This window comes from Schistocerca americana, chromosome 11, assembly GCF_021461395.2.
Source record: "Schistocerca americana isolate TAMUIC-IGC-003095 chromosome 11, iqSchAmer2.1, whole genome shotgun sequence".
NCBI lineage: Eukaryota > Metazoa > Arthropoda > Insecta > Orthoptera > Acrididae > Schistocerca > Schistocerca americana.
The window spans coordinates 83635930-83658368 of NC_060129.1; the positions used below are offsets into that span (position 1 = coordinate 83635930).

Genomic DNA, 22439 nt, shown 5'->3' on the forward strand with positions numbered 1-22439 from the left:
GGCTGAAGTTATTTGTTCTTATGTTTTATTTCCTTCATTGCAATAACTACAAAAATGCAGAGCATTTTAGACACCTACTGCTATTTAGAATCTTTCACAAATATTTGGTACTTATTCATCTATTAAAGGAAAAGCACTATTAATACTCACATAAACAATATGTTTTGATTCAGTTTCAATCTTTTTATAAAGAAAAACATTACAACATTTCTTTACCAAATTTACGAAAGATTGTGAAATTTATTCTCTAACATTTAAAATAAAAAGTGTTTACTTAGAGAAAATTTATATTTGACCATGTACTGTTCATTTTAGAGACGTATTGTCAACATGAAGACACTCAAAATACCACGCAAATACGAACAAAATGGTGATTTTCTACTGTGGGCCAAAAATGACCCACATGGTACTACAAGGGGTATAGCGAAGTCTAGTTCTTTCAGTGTTAGGAAGTGATGGTTGACGCAGATTCACTTGTGGCTCAAGCATGTTCTCACATGGAGGGTGCTGTGCAAGGGGGAAGGTCTACTCAGTGACGCTGTGGTTCGGAATCGCCCACAGCAGAACAGGTCCAGGAGGGGAAAGAGGCTGCAGCTGTGGACCTGGGCGCCCTGCTGGACGCTGGAGGCAGCGCCGTGGTGACTCTGGTGGCGGGCGACACTCGTCTGGCAGCGCACAGGGCCGTCCTGGCCGCCAGGAGTCCCGTGTTCGCCGCTGTTTTCAGCCACGGCACGCTGGAGGCCACAGTACCAGACGTGGGGGGCCAGTTGCTGCGCCATCTCGTGGCCTACATGTATACCCTGTAGGCCCCGCAGCTGGCCAGAATGGCCCCCCAGCTGCTGGTCGCGGCTGATAAGTACGGCTTGTCAGGCCTGAAGGCACAGTGCGAGCAGCAGCTGGCTGCACAGCTGTCTGTTGAGACTGCGGTGGCCACAGCTGTGCTCGCTATTCGGAACTCCTGAAGCAGCCTTAAGAAGGCCGCCGCCGCCTTCATAAAGACTCATATTTTACACGTGATGGCGACAAAGGGCTGGCCAGATACACTGCATTGTCAGCCTGAAGATCTGATTGAAGTGCTGAAGCTGCTGTCTGAGCCACCTGCAGAAACCAGGTAAACACAAGACAAGCTACATGTCTACATTGTGCATTCCTATGTAGTTCTGTGTGTGTGTGCGTGTATTTCCAGCTCCTGAGTTTCTTTACGTGTATCTGTACTGCAAAATACACCATCACTGACAGACATTTTCTGATATCTCACGATGCTGTCATTGATTTCTCGTGTTAGATTAATGTTGTTGTTGTGGTCTTCAGTCAAGAGACTGGTTCAAAGGAGCTCTCCATGCTACTCTATCCTGTGCAAGCTTTTTCATCTCCCAGTACTTACTGCAACCAACATCCTTCTGAACCAGCTTAATATATTCATGTCTGGGTCTCCCTCTACATTTTTTACACCTCCCCCCCCCCCCCCACGCTGCCCTGCAATACTAAATCAGTGATCGTTTGATGCCTCAGAATATGTCCAACCAATGGATCCCTTCCTTTAGTCAAGTGCTACAAATTCTTCTTCTCCCCAATTCTATTCAGTACATCCTCATTAGTTATGTGATCTACCAATCTAATCTCCAGCATATTTCTGTAGCACCACATTTCGAAAGCTTCTATTCTTTTCTTGTCTAAACTATTTATCATCCATCTTTCACTTCCATACATGGCTACACTCCATACAAATACGTTCAGAAAAGGCTTCCTGACGCTTGAACCTATACTCGATGTTAACAAATATCTCTTCTTCAGAAACGCTTTCCTTGCCACTGCTGGTCTACATTTTATATGCCCTCTACTTCGACCATCATCAGCTACTTTGCTCCCCAAATAGCAAAACTCATCTAATACTTTAAGTTTGTCATTTCCTGATCTAATTCCCTCAGCATCACCTGATTTAATTGAACTACATTTCATTATCCGCCTTTTGCTTTTGTTGATGTCCATCTTATATCCTCCTTTCAAGACACTCTCCTTTTCTTTCATATGCTCTTCCAGGTCCTTTGCTGTCTGTGACAGAATTGCAATGTCGTCGCCAAACCTCAGAGTCTTTATTTCATCTCCATGGATTTTAATTCCTACTCTTAATTTTTCTTTTTTTTCCCTTTACTGCTTGTTCTATATATAGATTGAATAACATCAGGGATACGCTACGGCCCTGTCTCAGTCCCTTCCCAAACACTGGTTTCCTGTCAAGCCTGTCTATTGTTATAGCTGCCATCTGGTTTCTGTACTATTTATAAATAGCCTTTCGCTCCCTCGATTTGACCCCTGTCACCTTCAAAATTTGAAAAAGAGTATTCCAGTCAACATTCTCAAAAGCTTTCTCTATGTCCGCTAATGTTAGAAACGTAGGTTCACCTACCGTTAATCTATCTTATGCGTTGTAGGGTCAGTATTGCCTCACGTCTTGCAACATTTCTATTGAATCAAAACTGGTCTTCCCCATGCTCGCTTTCTACCATTTCCATTCGTCTGTAACGAATTCGTGTTTATTATTATTCTGCTGTTACTTGTTAAACTGATAGTTCAGTAACATTCACACCTGTTAGAATTAAAGAAGTACTAGATCCAAGTGGGTTTATTACCAGATAGGTTAGGTTAAAAAAATCATTGGAGAACTTAATTATTCGTAGATTTATAAATGGTTTTATCATTATTTGCGGTCATTAGTTGTGCTGAACTGCATATGTGCAACAGCCTTATAGTTTCTGGTGTAAAGTATCTGAATAAGCGGTATATTGCTGTGAAGAGGGCGGAGCTGTATCAGCAGTGGGGTGGACACAGTGATGTGCTGCTCACAAAAGATGTACCGTGGACAACAAGCTGTGTAGTGTCAGCAGCCAGGACAACGACCTACAGGCTTTATTCTGTGTGCTGTGCAATTCACCAAAACCTCTTTACTCAATATTACATATATTGTTGTCTGCTGTCTCTTCTGGTGTTCACAATGAGATACTTACAACCGATATATGCTGCATAAAGGAAGGATGGCGTTGATCAACAATCGCAGCGCAGTTCAAAGAGATCAGAAAAGAATTTAAAACTTTCCATCTCTGATGTTGTCATGACATAAAAATTAAACCTTGGAAAAAAATAGGTGCTGTACAGAAGACGGTCAGACCGATCGCTATTTCCACATCACTACTGCAGTTTGATTTCTATGTTTCTCCTTCACTTTCTATGTTCATTTCTGAAATATACCTACGGTTCCCAAGTAGTAGAGTGTTATTAGATACAGGTCTTAAGATGTGTGCTAGAATCCAAGAAGAAGGGTGCGGTGCTGAATCGAATCATGAGGAAGACATCCGTTGCAGGACGTGACACAAGTACGTCTCCAGGAAGCTGTAGGTAATTACTCCTCAAACAGCCTGTGGCCACTTCAGGAGACAACAGACCAGTCTCTGCAACCCAGAAAGATCCACAAAATGCGCAGATCCACACAACGCTTCCCATTTCCTTTCGCCTTGTGTTCCGTTGATCCAAAGGATATGTGCTGTAATTTGGACATTCCCATTCTCTAGCACGTTAGGATAGGTGGTTTTATTAGTCAAAACACTGTATGTGCTTCTTGGTGGAACATCTGACAGTTGTCTACCAACCTGCCAGCCTTGCTTGTAGTTCTCTATGCTGTTTCTAAAGGCTACCAAAACAACTTCACAGTGTTAGGACATTCCCTAGACCATACATTGCAGTTACTGATACATCTCCCACAATATGAGTATTCATAAGACCTTTTGTCTCATTATCATTTTCTATATGCTGTATCACTTAACAAATGCACCATGAAATCCTAATGCCCAATAGTTCATACATATTTGCTTTTTGCAGATGTTTTGTGTGTGTGTGTGTGTGTGTGTGTGTGTGTGTGTGTGTGTGTGTACAGTATGTTCAGAAATGTCCTTTAGAGACTTATATGATTTGTAGAGGGGAGTGAGTACTGGAATCCATGTCCAGAAACAAACCGTTTCCCTCCTACGACGGTTTCAGTTCAGATGTTTAACTCATCCACTTCTGCTTGAGCAGCTGAGTTAGGTGTGATGCAGTACAGTTATTAGATAACAATTCGAAAGAAACACAACGAAAGATTCCTTTATCAGCTAAGCCTCCTTGTTTGTATTATCACTTAAATATTACGTGTTCACATTACTCCAAAACAAAAGATCCAGCTAGCATACTGTACATGCAGAAGGTAATGTTTAAGTGTTAATGCAAACAGATGTGTGGAACTGATAAATGGATACTTAGCTATGTTTACTTTCGGACTGTTACCTAATAACTGTACTACATCATGCCTAATTCACTTCCTGAAGCAGAAGTGCATGATTTAAACATCTGAACTCAAACTGTCGTAGAATGCATACAGCACATTTCCAGACGGTGTTCCTGTTCAACATATTATGTTCTCTCCCCCTCTACAAGTCCTAGTAGTTTGTAAAGAGAATTTCCGAACACCCTATGTATGCTTCCATCACTGGTAGAGTTTCCACTCATCGACCTGTATCTTCTCCTCACTTGTAGCAACCACAGCTTACTTTACTCACATTTAATGACTGATAATGATTTAATGCGTATTTACACAACATTGCATTGTCTCCTGTGTTATGTAACCCATGTCTCCTTAAATTAAATTTAACTCTTTCCTTCGTTCTACAGGAAATCTTCTTATCACAGTCTGATAGAACTGTATATATAGAATATAAGAATTAAACATAATTTCTATTTTCATTCGAATAACAACTCCTGACTACATATCACGCATAAGTGTATGTATAGAATGCTTCTGTTTGCCTTTTTTATCTTACTCATTGCTCAATGTTCGCTAGTTTATTGAGAGTGCTCGTTGGCCAATGTGAAACAAATATATTTACTTGCCTATTTTGGTGACAGTTAAATGTATTAAGGGAATAGCTGCACAGTATCACACGTCTGTATCACTTGCTTCTCTAAATTTCTTTTGGTGCACAGTTCAGAATCTGCTCTTCTGTAATTTACCAGCTGTGCATCCTACAGCCAAGTCCCTAACAGCTACCGATACAATCTGATGATAATGGTACAAGTTGTACATGTAAAGATTATTTCCATTTTTATTTCTGTGGGAATGTTGTTTCTATGTATTTAAACTACGCTGATGACTAGTTGTCATATCAGTTCAACGTGAATGTTGACCTTAGCATGTACCTTTTATTTGTACTTTAATTTATTCAGCCTGTTGTTTGCTAAACGATGCTACTAGTGTGGGGGTTAAACCGATTAGCACAGGGGTAAGTCCTTCATCTCAGAGGACCCCCTACTGATGTTGAAAGTGTGTGTTCTATTAGTTGTGTCTGGACAAATTCTCAGCAGCATTGTCAGCAGTAGGCTGCCCTCTGTCCTCCGTGTGCACTGCGTGACCACACCCTGTGTCTCTGCACAGCACTCCAGCCACTGGTGACAGCGAGGTCACCCCCACCAGTCAGCTGCACACTGGCCACAAAAACTGCAGCAGGGCTCCTGTTCCAGCTGCAAAGCACACAGCTACCTGCCCCACTTCCACATTTGACGATGCTTCCGTCTCTTTCCTGCGGTGAGTACTGTCGCTATGCACCATTTCCACATTCACCATACCACTTATGAGGACGTTAGCCAAGTAATCTTATCGAAAAACAGAATTTCACTTTATTGTATTTTTCGATAAAATAGAAGTTATAATTGTCAAGAAATGGCATTTTATTTGTTAATTTTGATGTTTGTGTAAGCATGTATCATAGTGTTTCTCGAGATATTTCTCTGGGAACAGAGTGTGAATTACAACCCGTTCAGACCACAGTTATTTGACAAAGGTACTATAAACAACGTTTATTCTCCAAATGTAGTGAATGAATAGGTGTGTCAGGTGAAAGTTATCGTTTCAGTGATGGTTTCCCATCTCCTAAAGTAAATTTGTATAAAATTGCTACATTTACGCATTGTAACTAAAAATATTACTTTAATGAGAATAAATAATTATCTACAAGTTCGTTATGGTCGTCAAAAGGAAATGATAATGGGTCATTATGAAGGAAAAGACGTAAAAATAATATCCATTAGCAGAATAAAGTTATGGAATGTCGTAGAATGAAGTTTAATTTTTATGTGATTTCCTGTATTTTTTCTTCAAATTATTTTTTGACATGTCAGTATTTAGTAACAACTGCAAATTTGCGCCATACTGGGTGTAAAATACCTGTTTAACATTTGCAACAAACTGTAGCCTTAACTAGTGGGTCATCCTATCAAACGACCTCACTTGGCTCAAACTTTCAGCTGTCAGTTTTATTTCCATGTTTGTTTTGCAGACACTCTAATTGCGTTTCACAGGATGAACCGAAATAGCACCATTGAATGAATGGCGTCTGTAAGAGAAAGAGGTTCAGTCTGCCACGAGAGCCGAATATGAGACCGTCTGGCAGTAGTTGTTGGAAATCATTTGTTGGAACATCAGCCTCAATGAAACTGGAAGTCACACGTGCAGTCGTGTGGTAAGGCAGCCTAGTAGTAAAGGCTACTGCTTGTGATGAGCGAGAAGTCCGTATTCGACACCCAGTATGGGAGAAATTTTCGGTGGTCACTACATAATGGTCAAGATGGCTGCTCATGTTAATCCGGCAATCCAGCTGCACGTGTGGTCAGGTCGAGTCGTGTGTAGTGGCGTACGACGTCTTCTGTAAACAAATCCCTGCAATTGACAGTGTGTCACAAGTGTTGTGGGTACAGATCTTTACTCAGCATGGGGAAATTTATGCGTAAATGGATCCTGATATTGACTTATATTTATGCAAATCGATTGTCGATGGTAGCAGATAATGGAAGTTGACTTCAAGAAAAACTGTGAGTGCACATTGCATTACATTTGTTGCATATTTAAAGACCTGCTACCTGACATTTTAAAAAGCATGTCGTGCATTATGCAATTTTATGTATAATACCGCATTGTTCTACATAACTAGTAAAATTAGTTTTGAACTATAAAAGGAGGGTAATAACAATGAATTTCAAAGTAAATTAAATTAGTTGTAGGAAATAGAGTATTAAAAAATGATAGTAATTTAGAGCAGAAAATAGAAACATAGGAAAGGAATGATCTCCAAATATTATTTTACTGTTAAAACAAAATATAACATATAAATTATGGTTTGTGTGCTTGCCATTCCATGTGGGAGGCCCTTGGCAGAAACGTTACTATATAAAATACATCATGAGTGACTACGAGTGTATTTGTTTATACTGTCTATGGGGTAGTGACACTTATTACATCTTATCTAGGGCATACTATTGCACTATTTGTGTTGCCATGGCTAGATGTAGTTACCCATATTCATGTCGTATGTGTGCTGTTATCTTGTGTGTCTCTGAGCATGATGTTTTTATCTTTAAGCAATGTCATAGGCTGAAGTGGAACCACAGAACTTAAACTTTAAGATTCGCCTCACCATATAACATATTCCTTAGATGTAATGAGTGTCTCAGTTCTTCAATTAGTCGTTTTCTTTCCCATTTTTAACTGTTGTATTGAAAATGCATATCAGGTAAATGAAAATATCACATGTGATGCCTCCTTTCTTATAGTTATCTTTTTTTGTCTGTTTTAGGTATTGAACCTCTTATGAGTCTTTGTCTAATGTTGTTGCTGTGCTTGTGTCATTTTCTGTGCCCGCACCTACATCAATGTCTGTGGTGTGTCTGAGTTTGTGTCCTCCCAAGGATCGTGTTGTGGTTGCTATGTGCTTGTCTGAGATCTGCCATATGAGTTCCCTCGTATGTAGATTTCGTGCAGTTTTCTTGAAACCTTAACAGCTGCGTTGCTTAGAGCACACTATTTGTCTGGCTCTCGTAGCATTTCTTTGATGTCGTTATGCTCTGTTACAGATCTTATATGTGTGAGGGTGTTGAATGCAATGTCACATGTTCAGGAGACCCATATGCCCCACATGTGCATGTACTACTCTAGCTAAGGCCCACTCCGTTCAAGCCGAGTCGCAATGTGAACAATGGCACGGCTTGGATCCGTATGCTTGTGATGAAGCTGTACCTGTAAATTGTGGAAGAAGGAGAAAACACGATGGCCTTTGTCGGTCATCTCCTAGTCCATTTTTCAGGTGTCAAGATGGCAGTTATTTAATTGACTCACGTCTACAATGTTTTCCCCTGTTATCACTGGAATCTAGTCATGTGTACCCCTCTTCACCCAGCACACCACCGCTCTGTGGTGGATAATGACGTCAATGCGGCAAGACCCCAGATCCACACACAAGGCTTCTACTGACGTGGTGCCAAAAGCACGCAGCATTCTGAGTAGCATGCTCCTCTGTCCTAGCCTCACTGTGCCTCCATAGGCCACTGGACACAGGCAGTGTGTTTATGCACCTGCTGCGAAGCGTAGTAAGCCTTCCAAGAGAGCTGTGTCGTATGTTTGTAGCGCATGGACAGGGCCATATACTGATTTCATTGCTAATGCACTTACTGTTAAACTCAAAGACAATGTATTTTGCACGTGAACAATGCGTATACATGCCCACAATTAGCAACAATGACCGTATTCAACATGCCTCCTTAATATACTTAAGGCGTTATACAGTAAGGTATTGTGTGACATAAGAATTTCCTTATTATTCAAGGGAATATATGGGAGCGAAAGAAGTACTGTAAAGTTTACATTTTGGTACAAAGTTCATAAGTGAATTTAAGGAAACACAACGCCTGCTCCACAGAGATTCCAGTACTGTGTGCTTTGGTGAAACAGGACAGTCAGCCATGGGCAGCATGAACTGTGGATCCAATTTACATTTAAAAGTTTCGTACGCCATGCAATACAATTCACACACAGTAATACATAATCATGGAAGACAGAACACTTATTCTTAAGTTACATCACGAACTGGAAACTGACAAGCATTTGCCAAATGTCTTGCATAAAAGTAATGCAGGTGAAGTAACACAAGAAGAGGTGCATGCTAACAGCCAACGAGAAGAAAGTATCCAAGAAATTATTAAAGCGACAGACCACAGCGAGAATCTGTAGAAATGCCAGGTACCTCTCTGCTTGAGGTGACAAGCAAACATGCACACCGCGAAACATACGATATTGTTAAACACAGTGTACATACTGTCGAGGAAAAGCTTTAAAATATATTGTATGTAGTATATTACTGTAATTAAAATATTACTATAATGCGAATAAATAATTATGTACCAGTTCGTTATGGTCATCAAAAGGAAATGATGGGTCATTATGAAGGAGAAGACGTAAAAATAATATCCATCAGCAGAATAAGGTTACGGAATGTTGTAGAGTGAAGTTTAATTTTTATGTGATTTCCTGCATTTTTTCTTCAAATTAATTTTTGACGTCTCAGTATTTAGTAACAACTGAAAATTTGCGCCATAATGGGTGTAAAATACTTGTTTAACATTTGCAACAAGCAGTAGCCTTAACTAGTAGGTCATCCTCTCAAACTACCTCACTTGGCTCAAACTTTCAGCTGTCAGTTTTATTTCCATATATTAGTGGAATCTCGGTAAAGTACGTAACAGAACAGAAAAGGAATTATACCAATTTATAGAGTTACGAAAACTTGAGAGACGCAATCTCCTGCACCCCCTGTCGATTTGGGGGTTAGAGTAGACCCAAGGTATTCCTGCTTATTGGAAGAGGCGATGGAATGGAGTATCCCACTTTCCAGCCTAATAAGTTCTGGTCCCCTTTTAAGGTTTGATCTCGAACTTCCCAAATTCTACAGACGTGCAGACGATTTTGGTAAGGACACCTTACATGGTGCACCAGACATCCATTATACATTTAGATCTTCATCACCTCTTATTGTCACAGCTGTTCAACTCCGCCAACAATTCAGCTGTTTCGGTGAGGTCACTTTCCAGGGTACATCCCATTCTCCACTGTCCTCTTTCATCCCCCTCACCATCTCTGCATCTACTATCCAGCTTGGTAGCCATCCATCTTGGGCAGCTGTCAGGTACCCTCTTGGTCCTAGCCCCCTAACAACACAGGGATCGCACTGCTGATGTCTGAGCTGCATACTCCCCACATTTGCCAAGGAGTACATGCCCATCTTCTTGGGGAATCAGGACTCCTGGCCACAGCCATCGTGTCAGGTGGCCTTTGCTGTGGCTGGGTGGCGCCTGTGGAGAGACCCTCTGATCAGAGTGTGTGACATCAGGGCGCACGACCTGCAATAAAGTGCACCAAGTCATCTCTTGTTGGGGACTGGCGCCAGCAATCTCTAAGAAGGCAGGGTAAACTACAATGTTGACAGATATGATCCTGAATTTTCCCCTCCATAGTTACACCATGGGAGGAACAAAGGAGTATGGAAAAGAGAGAACCTTGTTCGCCAAGGTATTTAGTCTGCAGTAGAGAAGAGATGGGCACTGCTTTCTGGCTATAAAGCCTCTATTTCCTTTATCAAGAACCTGGAGGACGAGTTTGACGAAGTGGCTGTATTATCGAAAATGAGAAATGTGGCAGTCCTAAATTAGACAGTATCGTCAGCCCAGCCCTGGCCATTGCTCGCCTGTGACCTGCTGAGTCATATTCCTCTTTCTGTAATCCTCCATCAACATGGTCCCCCACAACATGGTCGAGGGGATTATTTTCCATCAGGACCTTCTCTTGCAATCTGACGACAAGCACCACACCAATTTAGAGCAGTGGGGTGTTCACTTCATTCGGCATATCTATACATGACTGAAAAACAATAGGGTTGCTACTGGTGCCTACATCTTGCCCTTTGAGGGTGGTTCATTTTCCAAAAAATCAAGGTGATGGTATATCGATGTGATGTAAAACCATACGTCCTACCCCCTATATGGTGCTTTAACTGCTGGTAATTTGGGCATATCTTTTCCCACAGCAATTCCAGCACCACATGTTGAGACTTGCGAACTGTTACAACATTCTCTTTTCAAGGCAACAATTTCTACCCGTAATCAAATGGCAAACTTTTGCATGGCAAGAAAACACACTCATAACCAAGTTACTGTATAAAACACGTAAGTACGTTGAGTAAAAGCCTTAAAAGGTATTGAATTGAAAAAACACACAACAGTTCTTGCTGGCTATAAACAATATAAAATAATCCACTACGGCATACATTAACAACCTTGCTTGATTATAGCCATAAATACATAAACACAAATTTACATAAGTTAGAGCTTCCAGATGAGCAGGAATTCCTTATCCAATTGACTAGTTCTTACTACGAGGAAAAAGGAATTTTTTTTTTCTTTGTAGGAGTACCTTTTACGTGTGAGTCTAGTAATACCAGTTATGGCAGGCGAGAGAATGGATCCCTCTTAGTGCCTTGCATTTTAAACAGTACAACCATTGGTGCCTTAGACTTTCACAGACATAGCAGAGGCTAACAGTCGAACAAACCCGTAGGTGGCCGGCCACGGTGGCCGAGCGGTTCTAGGCGCTTCAGTCCGGAACCGCGTGACTGCTACAGTCGCAGATTTGAATCCTGCCTCGGGCTTGGATGTGTGATGTCCTTAGGTTAGTTAGGTTTAAGGAGTTATATGTTCTAGTGGACTGATGACCTCAGATGTTCAGTCTCATAGTGCTCAGAGCCACTTGAACCAAACCCGTAGGTAAGCTGGGAGAGGAAAGAAGCAATCCGAACCACAGATTTAATCTGACTGCCCCCCCTCCCCTTTCGTCCTCAAAAGGGGACAAACGGACTACCCTTTCTAATATTACCACCTTCCCGCAGGTGGGCAGACGAGAATGAATGGCGGGAAACCCCCAAAATATACGGTTGATATAATTAACAACAATAAGTACATTGAATTCAATTAAACTTCATAAAATCTGTAACAATCAATACGCAACTTCTGGTGCGTTACGACTCCCAGGGTGAACCAACGCTACACCTCTGCCGAGCCGCCCACTGCCAGCCATTTCAACGGACACAGGAAGGTGCGCCGATTTTCAGAACCTCCTCGCCGGTCGACAGCATACGGCCGAACTGCAAATTAGGCCCCTCGCGACTCACGCTCAGGAAGATTCCTTTCGCGACGAGCAGTTAACGCAGCATACCATGGAGCCACTGCTCGCGTCGCTTACGCTGATGCCGCGGTCTGCGCGCTGTCCCTCTGGCAACAGCAGAGAAGTCGCTTCTTCATGCTGCAACTGCAAACTCTCCACAAGAGCCCATACAGCCACATCATAAACGCACGCGAACAGCCCATTTTTTCCCTTTCCCTCTAGAAGGAGACACCGAAGCCTTCAATTGCGACAACAGCACCACCGCCAGAGAAAGGAGGGCGACTGCTTCACGCTACGTGCTGTGGCGCGCTTTTCAAAGCTAACCTTACTATGGCTCACCAGTGGTACCAACACCACCAGTCCCTAGCAGTTCCAGGTCTAAGGAAGAGGTGGAGATCGTAGAATCCCTCAAGGTCCTAGATCTTGCTGACGCTTCAGATGCAACAGTCCTGGATACCAGCACTCATGGTGACACTGAGGCATAAACTGTCTCCTTGATCCCTTCATGCATTCCCAAATGACTGACTACCTATTACTCCAGTGGAACTGCGGCGGTTTTTTCTCCCACCTCGCTGAATTATGACAACTTTTAAGCATTACATTTGCGTTTTGCATTGCTTTTCAGGAAACGTGGTTTCCTGTGATGTGGACCCCAGCCCTTTGTGCGTGACATGGGTACTACAAAAATTGTACTGACTGTGACAGACTGCAAGGTGGGGTCTGCATCTATGTCTATCTCTGTAGCGAACCTATGCCCCTTGAAACACTTTTGGGAGCTGTGAGGACAATGCAGGAAATTACCATCAGCAATATATACGTCCCTCCAGATGATGAAGTTTTGCACCATGTATTAGCTGCACTAATTTCTCAAGTCCCAACCCCACCCCCACGTTTCCTACTTCTGGGTGATTTTAATGCCCCTAATCTAGTTTGGGGTGGAACCAAGATTGCTGCTGTGATAAGGCTTTCAATCATCTACTAACTCACCTCAGCTTTTGCCTCCTCATTACGGGTACCCCCATTCTCTTTAGTGTGGCATATGACACATACTGAACCATTGATCCCTTGGTTTGTAGTCCTGGTCTGCTCCTTTATATCCACTTGAGATCTCACAACGACTTGTGTGGTAGTGACCACTTTCCACTCTTTCTGTCCCTACCCAGCATCGCCTGGACACTTGCCCATCTGGGCTCTTACCAAGGCTGAATGGGATGCTTTCAAGTGCACTACAACTGTTGAATCTCCTTTGTATGGGACCACCATTACTACCATTGTTGCCCAAGCTGAATCTTGAATCCCTTGTTCCTCAGGTTGCCCCAGTGGAAGTCAGTACCTTGGTGGTCAATCAAAATCGCTGTGGCCATTAGAGACTGTAGGTGGGCCCTTCAACATCATAAGTGCCATGGATTGCTAGAGCACGTCATTACCTTCAAACATCATCGTGTCCAGGTCTGTCAGCTCATTGAATGATGGGAGTATTGGGAACGATACATCTCCACCATTACACAAAAACCTCTCCTTCCCAGGTCTGGACCAAACTCAAATGCCTTTATGGATATGAGACTCCTGCAGGTGTACATGGAATTTCGAGATGGAGCTGTATATGCCGATCCACACATAATTGCAGAATGTCTTGTGGATCATTATCTTCGCACCTCTGCATCTGAGAATTAAACAGTGGTGAAACGACAATTCCTATCTCGCACTCCACACCAATCCCAGCCATATAGTGCTCCCTTTAGTGAGTGGGAATTGCTCAGTGCCCTTGCCAATTCTCTTGACTCAACCCCTGGGGCAGACCACATCCATTCCCAAAAGCTTAAACGTCTGTCAGTGGATTATCAGCGCCACTTCCTTGCCATCGTCAACTGAATCTTGAGCGATGGCGACTCCCCATCGCAGTACCAGGAAAGTATAATCATCCCAGTGCTAAAGCCTGGTAAGAACCTGCTAGATTTGGACTGTTATCGTCCTATCAACCTCGCCAACGTTCTGTGCAAGCTGCTTGAATATATGGTGAGCTGGCCATTGAGTTGGCTCCTCAAGTCTCAGCGTCTTTGGGTTCCCTCCCAGGGCTTTTTTTGGCGAGTTCGCTCCACCACTGAAAACTTACTCTACCCGGAGACTGCCATCTGAATGGTCTTTTCCCGGCGTCATCACCTCATTCCCGCCTTTTTTCGTACGACGAAAGCGTACAGTATCACTTGGCGACACCACATCCTCTCTAGTCTGCATGAGTGGTGTCTTTGGGGCCCGCTCCCGATTTTTATACGCATTTCAGAGCTCGAGCTGGTGCCTCACACTGTTCGCCTCACATCCAAGAGAATGGGGTCCGACACGGCTCTGTCCTGAGCGTTCCAGTCTTATTAATCATCGTTGATGGTCCTCAATATCTCCCCATCTATATGCTGATGATTTTTGTATTTCCCTTTGCTCCTCTTCTGTTGGTGTGGCTGAACGTCGACTGCTGGAAGTCATACAAAAGGTGCAGCAGTGGGTCCTCACTCACAGGTTTCAGTTTTCAGCTGCCAAGACTTGTGTCATGCCCTTCTGTTTTTGTTGTACTGCCATCTCAATCTGGAACTTTACCTTGATGACCAACTACTTAATGTAGTGGAGACATTCTGCTTTTTGGGACTGGTCTTTGATACTTGCTTAACTTGGCTTCCCCATCTTCGTCAGCTTAAGGAAATGTGCTGACAGCATGTTAATGCTATTCAATGCCTGCACCACAACGAATGGGGTGCTGATCGCCCTACACTGCTGCAGCTGTGCAAAGCACTTTGCAGTCCCTTCTTTTCTATGGATGCCTGGTGTGTGGTACTGCATTGCCCTCAGCATTCCAGCTGCTGGACTCTATACACCATTGTGTGACAGGAGCTTCCCAAACCAGCGTCCTTGTAAAAGCTGGTGTTCCTCCATTGCGAATTAGGTGAAAGCAGTTGCTTGCGAATTATACTACCCATATTCATTATTCGCCTTACCATTCAAATTATGATCTCCATTCCCTAATATGGCTATCCATCCCTCACTACTGCAGCGCAGATTGGGGATGCCAATTGCAGTTTGTGTTTGCTTCTTACTGATCTCGACACTTTCCTTCTATCGCTTTTCTATGTGTTCACTTCGTGGTCCATACCACAGCCACTGCTTCGTCTGAACCAATCGCAAAGCCCAAAAGGCTCAGTTCCACCTGTGGCCTCCACTGGCAGTTTTAATTTATTCTTGGTGAGTTCCAGGACTCAGAAACAGTCTACACAGATGGCTCAATGGCACTTGTTGGCTTCGCTTATGCTCACGTTGGACATGCTGAACAGAGCTCCTAGCTGGATTGCTTCAGTGTTTTCACTGCACAGTTGGTAGCTATCTCTCGCACTCTTCAGCATATCCATTCCTGCACAGGTGAGTCCTTCGTCATCTCCAGTGACTCTTTAAGTAGCATACAAGCTCTCAATCAGTGCTTCCCTCACCACCCTTTGCTGTTAACTATCCAGCAGTCTTTTTGTGCCCTCGGCGACAGCGGACATTCAGTGACCTACATTAGGACCCCAGGACATGCTGGGATCCTGGGCAGTGAACTTGCTGGCAGGCTGACCAAACATGGTACCAGTAAACCAACTCTGGAGATCTTCCCACTGGAGACTGATATCCAGTTGGTCTTATGCTGTAAAGTTTTCAGGATCTGGGATGCTGAATGACACACGGTCAGTACACCAAATAAACTATGTGTTGTCAAGGAGAATACGAATCTGTGATAATCATCCATGCAAGCCACTCGCTGGGAGTCTGTTGTCCTTTGCTAACCCCACATCAGCCGCACCTGGCTGACTCATAGACACCTCCTCCGTCGCTAGGACGAACCTCAATGTTGCTGTAGGTCCCACTTGACTGTCGTCCTCATCTCACTGGACTGCCCTCGTTTAGCTGCTCTGCAGTGGACTATTAACCTTCCCATCACACTGTTAACGGCGTTGGGAGTCAATGTCTTAACGGTTGACATCGTTTTACGTTTTATTTGTGAGGGGAATTTTTATCACACAATCTAATGGTGAGCATCTGGCTTTTCTACCTTTATTTTAACTCTTCCTCACTCTTTCTTCGCTGTTTTTTTAGCCTTGATGTTCGTATTTTCCCTGTCCAAGTTCGTCTAGCCTTGTCTTTAGGGCTGGAGGTTTTAGTGTGTTGCAGAGTGGCTCGCTTATCCTTTATTCCTGTTGTGATCACCCAGTCCTGGTCATCTGCTATATTATTCTGATACCATCCACTCTTTTTCCTTTTAGTTTGCGTTTTCACCTTTTGTTAGCCTTTTTTGTTTTCTTCTTCAGTGTGGTTTCGAGTCAGTCTTTCGCCTTTTACTTTCCCGAAATCGTTTTGGTAATGTTTTTAACCCGAGAACTGTTTGAATGTTGGGAAAGGGACAGATGGCAGCGTAGTTTGAGCCCTTTACTCCCCCACACCAACCAACCAACTAAAACTGCCTCTCATAAAGAATCGAGCTCAATGCAGTTTTCGTAGTACTATAGCTAGGAACATGTCAGATCTATTGCCAGAATGTACAGATATATTTTATATCAGACCTCAGCTTGTAAATCACATCCAGCGAAAATGATAGTTGGGTTTGACAATGCATATGACTGAATGAAAAACAATTTTTAATATGACTGTGAGCAAAATGCGATTTAACGGATGTGTGACTAACATGATGTACAGTGTTATAATTAACGAGGCATCCACAGTCATCGTTAGTCAGCATCTTATGACACCACTATACCCAGATTAGTATGGGATGGCTGCTGCCAGCAACATCACACGCTACTGATTTTAAATCACATCTCGTAATATGACAAGGACTTCAGGTTTCCAAGATGAAGAAGATATGTAAGGAAAATGCTCATAAATCAGTTTGCAGTTCAACAGGAACTAAAATTTGCAGAAAACTGCACACGTTTGAATAGCAAGACCAGTAATTGACTACGAAACAGTTCCAGCCCATAAAACTAGCCTAAATATCATCTCCATAAATGTAACAGACGAGAGGATGCTTGCGGATCTTATGTATTTTCCCACAATTTACAATACGGTTTGAGTTAGTTAGGAACATAACCGTATGTCAGTGCTTGAAAGGGTAGACGGCTGTGACACAAAAATTACTTATAAGATACAAGTGGTAACTTTCATGAAGACTTATACCATTGGTAAAAGTGTTTAGCAGTAGTATTTCCACTGTCCACAACATTTCCAAACAGAACACAGGCAGTGGTGTATTCCTTCATGTGTAATGACAGCAGCTTCAAGACCATCTTTAGTGTCACAATGCTACAGGACATGCAGATGTTGGATCTCAAGCCATGGAACTGAACGTCACGAAAGACAAGAAATTACAGCTATGTCCAAATGCATTCTCATTCCATATGAAGCATCTAGCAGATACACTTCGATCAATGTAGATCTAATAAATCACAAGCTAGATTCTGTTTCCGAGTATTAGTTGGACACAGTTTTTTTTCAGGAAATAATCTAAATAATCCCTTGCTGACCACAAAACTCAGAGCCAGCAGGTAGGAGGTAATTTGTGATAATGTTCCCATCACAGATAAATTATACAGTTTCCTATCCCTCCAAGTTTACTTTGCCTGCAATTCTGAATAGTATACAAACGATGAATGGAGCTGCATGGTGGAAAAAACGTGTTCACCAACAGAGCAACTTACAAACACACGGAATTCAAGTGCATTCCTAAACCGAAATATACTGATCACCAATGCACTAAATCACTATTTTAAAGAAAAGAAATCCTATTAACTGTCTCTCAAAGTGAAAGATAAAAAAATCTGTTAAAGTGTCTGTTCATGCTAAGCAGGAAATCTAACTTGCGGTCGTGACGTGAAACAAAATTTAAACTGTCACTCATGTTCATTACATTACTTTGCAAGTTCAACTTTTCTGAGTGGTTTTCCTGGATATCAATTCACTTCAGTGCATGTTCATTGTTTTCAGTGTGATTGGCTTCTTCTTTCTTAGTGCATTAGATTAATTTCACTTCAATTATTGCTTATGGCACATACTGTCTCTCAAATGGTTCAAATGGCTCTGAGCACTATGGGACTTAACTTCTAAGGTCATCAATCCCCTAGAACTTAGAACTACTTAAACCGATCTAGCCTAAGGACATCACACATATCCATGCCCGTGGCAGGATTCGAACCTGCGACCGTAGCGGTCGCGCGGTTCCAGACTGTAGCGCCTAGAACCGCTCGGCCACCCCAGCCAGGTGCCTCTCAAAACTACTTACTATAACTGAATTATATTTTTATAGTAGGTTTGTGTTCCTGCTACTTTCATGAGGTGAAACATTATTTTTCATCACTAGAGAGGAAAAATTGTGTGCCAAAATTATAAATGAAAAACACTGTTTTGAGAATCATTCAGCTAAAAGTCCGTTAAGTATAACAAATTTTTTATAAAGTCATTCATACATTTCAGAGTGAATCATAAGTTACCCCATTTCCTATTAGTATTCTATGTACAGTAATCCATATGCAGAGAGCAAACTTTTAGTTTGTGGGAACACAGTCAGTCCCATGGTTTGAGATCCTACATCTGCATGTACTGTAGCATTGTGACACTAAAGGCAGTCTTGAAGATGCTGTCATTACATAGAAAGTGACACACCACTGGCTGTGTTCTGTCAGGAAATTTTTTTGACAGTGGAAGGACTGCTGCTAAATACTGAAAGAATTGGAAGTGACTCATTATTACTAACAAAGTTTGTATGTATGTAATAATTGTCAAAAATATGAGAGAAAGTGCTAGGAAAGCTTATGACGTGTAGTTTTCATTTTCGTGCATGCAATTTTGGGCATGGTTTGCAGGTCTCCACCATATCCATTGTACATCAGTGCTAGAAACACCACTCAACAAATTGCCTGCTACACCACACCCCATCAGTGATCACTCGTGTATAGGAGTTGGCTATCATCGGTTCACAGCTGAGGCACGCCCATGCTGGGTGGTACCACTACCAGCCCCAATAACCACACATATGAAAGGCAAAGACTCATCGCTCTGTAGAAGTTGTGTGTGGCTGCTTCAGCAACAGATTTAGAGTACAGAGAAGCGGATCATTTTTTAACAGCGAAAAACTTTGTGGCACAGAAGCCCACATGCGACTGATCTAACAGAATATAGACTTGCAGCATCTTGTCCACCCAGAAAATCTGTTGGATTGGAGGAGAGAGGATGATGCACTGGGTGTACTCATGAGGCAACGAGCTGTAATTAAAGTGGATATTCCATAAAATATTCAGTAGTAATAAGAAACCGTAGCAGATTAAGTGTCTTAAATCGTCATTGAATCTGGTCAGGTTATAAATGATTACCATTAAAGTACCACTAATGATAGATTTACGCCTGTTTGTGAAGCAGCTTCCACAGCTCCGTATTAAATTGCCCAAACAGCTAAGAGTCTGGCTCTCATCTGCAGGAGTTTTTTGAATCTGGAAATGTGACATTGACGTCTGTCAGTGATCTGTGCATTTAAAAACTAAGTAGCACTACTTCAAACATTCAGTGTCACACCGTGGGTACACCTTCACCAGACTACACACACACATACACACACACACACACAAAGCACACACACACACATTCTCAAACACGTGTGCGAGGCAAACATAAATACACTGCCTTCAGCAGGACCTCACCAAGTTAAGCACTGTGGGAGTGCCGGCCGGTGTGGCCGTGCGGTTAAAGGCACTTCAGTCTGGAACCGCGTGACCGCTACGGTCGCAGGTTCGAATCCTGCCTCGGGCATGGATGTGTGTGACGTCCTTAGGTTAGTTAGGTTTAAGTAGTTCTAAGTTCTAGGGGACTGATGACCACAGAAGTTAAGTCTCATAGTGCTCAGAGCCATTTGAACCATTTTGCCGGCCGCGGTGGCCGAGCGGTTCTGGCGCTGTAGTCCGGAACCGCGAGGCTGCTACGGTCGCAGGTTCGAATCCTGCCTCGGGCATGGGTGTGTGTGATGTCCTTAGGTTAGTTAGGTTTAAGTAGTTCTAAGTTCTAGGGGACTTATGACCTAAGATGTTGAGTCCCATAGTGCTCAGAGCCATTTGAACCATTTTTTGAACCATTTGAACTGTGGGAGTCAGAAGGGTTTCAGAGCTGTTGGTTCCTGTACAGTTATTCAGGATTCACGCCTGTTTCTCTCTATATAGAAAAGATCCATTATTATTTCATGTAGTTATCAGAACTATAAAATGAGTTCTGAGTATGTCAACTGTATGATTTTCAATAGAATAAGCAACATTTGCAAATCTGTCTGCCCAAAATATTTGTAGATAAAGGAATTATGTATTTTATCGATCAGCGGATATTGGATTCATTATTTTAATATGTCATTTACCAGAATAATGGAAATAATTACTTCTTAATTGACTTTAGTTTCAAAAAATGTTACTAAATTTTTCTCCTGAGCACATTCCGCACAGTGCGTTGTATCAGCATGTAGGTATTTTCGTTTAGACCCATCCTAGCGAGATTGTCGCATGTAAATTACATACTGCAGCACTTTCCAGGAAACAAATTTACTTTCCAACGGTTGTCATATCGAGACAAGTACATTAATTTACTCTCATGATCTCGCTGTCGCCTTAAGGCGCATCACAGCCGGAGGAATATAAGACGAAAGTTTCTCTCTCTCTTTCTTTCTCTCTCTCTCTCTCTCTCTCTCTTTGTCTCTCTCTCTCTCTCTATGTGTATGTTTCTGTGTGTGTGTGTGTGTGTTTGTTTGTTTGTTTGTTTGTTTGTGTTAGTTCTTGTGTGCATGTGCATCTGTCAATGAGTGTGATTGTGTGTAGGGGTAGAGGAGTCCAGTTTGGTATCATTGCTGTATCCGAAACGTAACTACTAAATGGTTTCCAGGTTAACAGCAGCTTTCTCTGTTTGACGAGTTTGTGTCAAGAAACTTGTTGATAATTGGATTTACTTTTGTTCCTGTAATAACAGAAACTTCTCTTTAAATAGCAGGAGACGTCATTAGCATTATTTGTCACATTTGCAAGTGTCAGAGAGGACTGCTGCACACAGAGACGTAGTAATGGCTGAACGAAGTGATAGGCAACAACTTCTACAACGACAGAATTCTAAGGTCAAAAAACTAACGATCACGAATTAAAGTGACAAAATGTGATAACTTTGTATCTTGAGAGTTGGAGTGTAGGAATTTTTTGTGGAGAGTGCATGAAGAATTTGAGGATGACGTAACTGAGCATCTGTATGTTAATATGAAACAACTTTCTCAGTGTTCTGTTTCACAGAAGGGAGATTTATCAGTTGTCAGAGAGATGAGTTTTAGAATTGGTTACAGTGTACCACTCTGATACGCTTCTTCATTAGAAGTGTGTGTTTGAAGGAAACTAAGAGAATTTCTGTGTTTTGTGTAGGACCCTCTCTGCAGCGGAGAAAGGAAGGAGGCTGATCAAGGCAGCTAGCGATGGGACAGTGCAAGAGCAGCAGATGCTGCTGGCAGCTGGGGCTGATGTGGGTGCGACGGATGGGAACAAGAATACTGCCCTGCACTGGAGAGCCTGGGAGGGTCACGTGGAAGCGGCGAGCTGTCTGGTGGGGGCTGGCGCGGAGGTGGGTGCCGGGAACTGGGTCCAGAACACGCCGCTGCACTGGGCTGCATGAGGCGGCCGGCCGGCCGTGGTGCGGCTGCTGGCGGCGTCCTCTGCAGACCCCAATGCCAGGAACGTGGACGGGGACACGCCGCTGCACTTCGTGGCCGAGCATTATCGCATGGAGGAGGCGACGGCACTACTCGATGCAGGTGCTGACAGCGGGGCCAGGAATCACAAGGGGAAAACCCCAGTGGACCGCGCCAGGCAGTTCAACCACCAACACTGGATAGACAGGATAACATGAGACTAGCACTACAATACACACCTCTGAAGTAAATAGAACACTGCTCTAGTAAAATCACAACAGTAGCGACAATGTGAGATTCATATAAACTAAAGTGTGTAGTAAGAAGCGAGTTTCCTTCCATGAAAACTCAACAACAATCGAAACGTATATCATTAATAATAAACATGTTTTTAACTAAATTCATTATTGTAAAGTAATTGGTAAAAATATGCTATTACACATAACACCACAGCCAGTGTGGTAGAAAGGCGCTGTACTGTTGCGGTAAGTTGCTGGACTTCAGTAACAATAAATCTTCAATTTAATCAACAACAATTTATTTATTCAGCCAACTGTACAGTTTGCAAACTCTGCCAGTGAGTGTCGGCCAAGTATGACTTTAAGTAAACAGTTATGATGGAAGTCCAAAGAGAGTCGTCTGAACAGAAAAAGAGCACGTTGTATTGAG

The 22439-nt window shown here is 42.7% G+C and overlaps 1 protein-coding gene across 1 annotated transcript; it reads left to right on the forward strand.

Annotated features, from left to right (window-relative positions):
• The first annotated feature begins 824 nt into the window (after nt 1–824).
• LOC124553261 lies at nt 825–21754 on the forward strand. The gene is made up of 4 exons (XM_047127147.1): nt 825–910; nt 965–1111; nt 5459–5608; nt 21508–21754. Exons 1-4 carry the CDS (start codon nt 825–827, stop codon nt 21752–21754), a joined length of 630 nt encoding a protein of 209 aa, XP_046983103.1.
• The last annotated feature ends 685 nt before the right edge of the window (nt 21755–22439 follow it).

What these genes read in the sequence shown, in the direction of transcription:
- LOC124553261 (XM_047127147.1), top strand. Translation starts at nt 825, where the DNA reads ATGGCCCCCCAGCTGCTGGTCGCGGCTGATAAGTACGGCTTGTCAGGC. An exon ending in CAGCAGCTGGCTGCACAGCT is followed by an intron (nt 911 to 964) that starts GTCTGTTGAGAC and finishes GAACTCCTGAAG; the next exon opens with CAGCCTTAAGAAGGCCGCCG. An exon ending in GAGCCACCTGCAGAAACCAG is followed by an intron (nt 1,112 to 5,458) that starts GTAAACACAAGA and finishes GTCTCTGCACAG; the next exon opens with CACTCCAGCCACTGGTGACA.